A 4102-nucleotide genomic window follows, 5' to 3' on the forward strand; every position below is an offset into this window, starting at 1 on the left:
TCTGCCTCATGGCGGTCCATAGTAGCGGGCTCAGGCGAGACGTCCATGTCCGTGTGGGGGGTGCCCTCAACCTCATGTTGGGATGAAGAATGGAAGTCCTTCAAGGTGATCTGGAACACAAGATATAATTGGCTCATTCAGACCCGCTCAAAAGAGCTGATTGTATCCCAGACCCGAGGACAAAGATACAAATTTGATGGCATATCCCCACACGTATATATGCTCCTGCCGTAGCTTGAAAAGCTGCTTAAAATGGGCAGCATGCTGGCGAGCAGTAGAAAGAAGAAAGTCCTTGTTGAAAAAAATCTCTCTCTCTGTTGGGTCCATTATGGTCAGTTCATAATGTCACGTTTGTTGCAAAGCAAGCGCAACGCGTGTCGGCGGTCGCGAGAGGCAGACACAAAGACCGACATAGATTATTACTGACGTGAGTGCATGCAGCCAAGATGACACAAGCGTGATACACCCACGTCAATAACAGACAGACAAGGAGTATGAACTAGAAACCAAACTAGACAGGGAAGTCAGGACCCAGATACCACACTCCAGACATGAAACACAACAGACCGAAGAGCGTGCGGCAGAGAATAAAACAGAGACCGTGCGCTCACACAAAGACAGACATGGGCAGATAATGTCATGGTCCTGTCAGACCAAAACCAAGACTGACAGGACCATGACACAATCTGTATTAACAAATACAAAATATTTCTATGTATCAAGACACAGAAGTAAAAATCAAACATTAATAAAAAATTAAAAAAGAATAAAAGAATAATTGTGGGAGTGGGAGATGTAATATATTGTTATATTTGCTGTAATTAATGATTTTGAAATATCAATATCTGTATTAATACAGTTCAATATCTACATGGTCTTACAGTAAGCGAAAATCATTTTGTGAAGAGACATTTTGTGCTAAAGCATGCAATCTCTTGGCTTGTGGTTGATTTCACTGTATTCAGCCAATTCTCTGTTGATTGATCTCCTGACTGAAGGAACACAACTCACAGTTGCACCATTTTTGCATAAAAAGTTTCTTATAATATCTTTCATAATATATGTATTACAAATTAGATTTAAAAGAAAACATTTAAAAAATGCAGAAAAGAATAGCTCTAATTAAACAATTTCTGATTGATAGGACATCACACGTAGGTTTTTCTGTGTAATTGTATACCTTATTAATTAATAATAGCAAGCACGAGCAAAACAAAAACAGCAAAACAGAAGTCTTAGACATTTGTGTTCTTTTGTTTGACTCAAGTGTAAAACAGCACAGAGTTTTACATCTGATTCTCTATATTAACAAACTACTGTTGGATTCCCACACAGATTACAAAATGTAACTATTGTTTATTAACATTGTATCCTCTTGAATGTAAATGATTCACTGATCTGCATTAGCAAATACAACATATTTCTATATATATAAAGCAACAGAAAAATCAAAGAAGGCTATATCCTTTTTGATAGGATGATGTGATTTGGCAGTAGTTGATGGTTTTAAAATATCAATGTCTTTTTCTTTTTTTTACAGTAAATCAAAAACATTTTGTGCCGAGACTGTGTTAAGGCATTTGATCTCTAATCTAAAAATGGACTTCACTGTATTCAGCCAAGTCTCTGTTGTTTGATCCTCTGGTTCTTCTTGAAGATGAAGGGATGGGGACAAAACTTACAGCTGCATAATTCAAAAAGTCTCCAGTCTGTAACAAATACATTACTCACTGGTTAGGTTTTTTTCTCTCTCTCTCATGTTTCTAAGCAAATTCTAAGAAATTTGTATAAAAATCACATGTAAGTAAATTTTTATGGGTATGTTAGTTCACAGATTTACATACTGTTCAAAACATAATTTGTACATTTGTTCAAAAAATAAAGAAATGTACTTTCCACTTACCTCACATGACTGAGATGTGCTGGACTTTGTAGATCCTTCAAAAAAAAAAAAATAAATAAATATAAAAAAAATTTAATCAAAAAAGTTTTTTAACTTTAAAAACGTTATTGAATACATTCTTTGTTGAAGTTGTGAACATTCACATTTGTCTCAAGAATCTTGTATAGCATACTTGCATAATACATTATTTAAGGGTCTGCATTATTTTATACATCTCTTAATTGATACCCTGGCTTAATCAGCATTAGAAAGCCATTTTCATAAGGCATCAGTTAAACTAATTAACTCATGGACAGTTTGAGTGCAATCCTACCTCTGTGCCTTTTTCTCCTGTTTTTGCAAAGATCAACAAGGAGTGTAACAATTACTATCATAAAAACAACATTGGACGATATCAAGGACAGGAGTAGTGGATCCCAAATATTTTGATTTGCATTGTCTGAAATGCAGAAAAAGATTTGTAAGATATCTTTAACTTTAAAGATATATTTTTATCATATATAATATTTGAAATATATATTTAATTAAAATACTACTGAAAATGACAAAATGACACGTTGCTTATAACTATAATAAAGATTTTGCATTAAAATGTTTTTACACATTGCAAGAACTGTTCAACTGCACAGTTATGTTCTGGGCAGACAGTCATTTTGACTTAAAAGATACTACATGCAAATGTGGCAAATCCCAAAGCAGATAGCAAATGATTATTTTGCAATTTAATGTGGTTACAGCATTTAAAAAAGGGATTACCTCTGTTTTTCAGTGTGGTTCCATTCCCAAGCATTATCTCCCCACATGCAGCAATGGCACAGTAGTAAATCCCAACATCAGAGAGGCTAATGTTCCTCTTAGAGAAGTCATAAACACATCTTCGTGTTTTAGAACCAGCCTCGGCACTCCTTTTACACTGACCGTATCCACCACTTTGAACGTACAATATTCCTTGGTGAGATTCAGTTGCACCATGTCTGAACCAGTAGACACTATGGTCCTCTAAACAGCTCTCAATTAGGATTTTGCACTGGATATTTACATTGTCACCTTGACTAACTGGCAGTAACTCTGGTTGTTGTTCAGTATTAAAGTCTTTGCTCTCAGTTCCTTGAAAGTAGAAAAAATATAACAACAATTAGACTATTTTGGTTTCAAATGTCAAATAAGGTATGTAGAGTTAATAGTCAACTCTAAATATAATTATAAATCTATAAAATGGTAGCAGAATAGATTTAACCTTTAGTCAATAGATATGCTCCAGAGATAAATTCTAATTGATTCAAGAACACTGTCCCACAGTAGTATATTCCAGTGTCCTCCTTGGTTGTTGCAGTGATGCTGAGGTGGAAAGATGTTTCACTTGCTGAAATAGTGAATCTTCCATTTTTAAATTCATCCACAAATCTGGTTTCTGTCAAGTAATTGTATGATAGTGCAATTGCCCTAGGCATTTGACCAATGCTCTGCTTATACCAAACTATTGTGTTGGCATGTTTTGTTGTCAAGAAGCATTTGATTGTTACATCATCTCCCAGCTGAACTGTTTGTAACAAAGCAATTTCACTTCTTTGTGTTGGTTGGACTCCAGCTAAAACAGAACATTGAGACATTATTTAATACAGTAGGCTATATATATATATATATGCATAGTATTGACCAAAATGTAGGCCTATCGTAATGAGAAAAAGAAAATTAGCTACTTACAAGCCCAAACGATTACCAACATTGCCAAAATGATCATGTTTGAAGGAGCAATGGATGTGTGGCAATGCTCTTCAGAAGACTTGCATGTAACATGATTGGTCACTTTCAAACCAAGATAGACTTGAAAACAAATTTGATTGGTTGAAAATAGACATGGTATCTCTCACTACACTCCCCAATTGGAACTTCTAAAACCCTCTAAAGGTGAGCTGATGATCAGTGTCTTTGTCACCATTTTCTTGGTAATAAAAGACAAATAGGGCATGCATTTGAAGTTATTTTCCTTTGCTTCACTGATACACAACATATTTTAGGCATGTCAGTCTCCATATACAGTAAACAGACAATTTATAAATGTATTATGGTTCACAATGTAAGCCAGTGGTAAATCTCAAGAACAGAGTGGTTCCCATTTCGCAAAAAAGTGCCCTGTACAAAAGTGGTTATGCACTTGTTTCCTCTAGGTGCTATTTCTACTTGATCTGACCCTTTAAA

The 4102-nt window shown here is 35.0% G+C and overlaps 1 protein-coding gene across 1 annotated transcript; it reads right to left on the bottom strand.

Annotated features, from left to right (window-relative positions):
* Positions 1-1093: 1093 nt before the first annotated feature.
* Positions 1094-3667, bottom strand: LOC127409777 (uncharacterized). The gene is made up of 6 exons (XM_051644594.1): positions 3608-3667; positions 3141-3491; positions 2660-3010; positions 2217-2342; positions 1904-1938; positions 1094-1709 (listed from the first exon to the last, which is right to left on the bottom strand). The coding sequence occupies exons 1-6, from the start codon at positions 3642-3644 to the stop codon at positions 1593-1595; spliced, it is 1017 nt and encodes a 338-aa protein (XP_051500554.1). The 5' UTR covers positions 3645-3667; the 3' UTR covers positions 1094-1592.
* Between the last annotated feature and the right edge of the window lie 435 nt (positions 3668-4102).

This window comes from Myxocyprinus asiaticus, chromosome 2, assembly GCF_019703515.2.
Source record: "Myxocyprinus asiaticus isolate MX2 ecotype Aquarium Trade chromosome 2, UBuf_Myxa_2, whole genome shotgun sequence".
Taxonomy (NCBI): domain Eukaryota; kingdom Metazoa; phylum Chordata; class Actinopteri; order Cypriniformes; family Catostomidae; genus Myxocyprinus; species Myxocyprinus asiaticus.

Bases quoted from the DNA above. Each gene is read 5' to 3' on its own strand.
- LOC127409777 (XM_051644594.1), bottom strand. From the start codon at position 3,644: ATGATCATTTTGGCAATGTTGGTAATCGTTTGGGCTT. The intron at 3,492-3,607 runs GTAAGTAGCTAA...GTTCTGTTTTAG, and splicing joins GTTGGTAATCGTTTGGGCTT to CTGGAGTCCAACCAACACAA. The intron at 3,011-3,140 runs GTTAAATCTATT...TCTACTTTCAAG, and splicing joins AGCATATCTATTGACTAAAG to GAACTGAGAGCAAAGACTTT.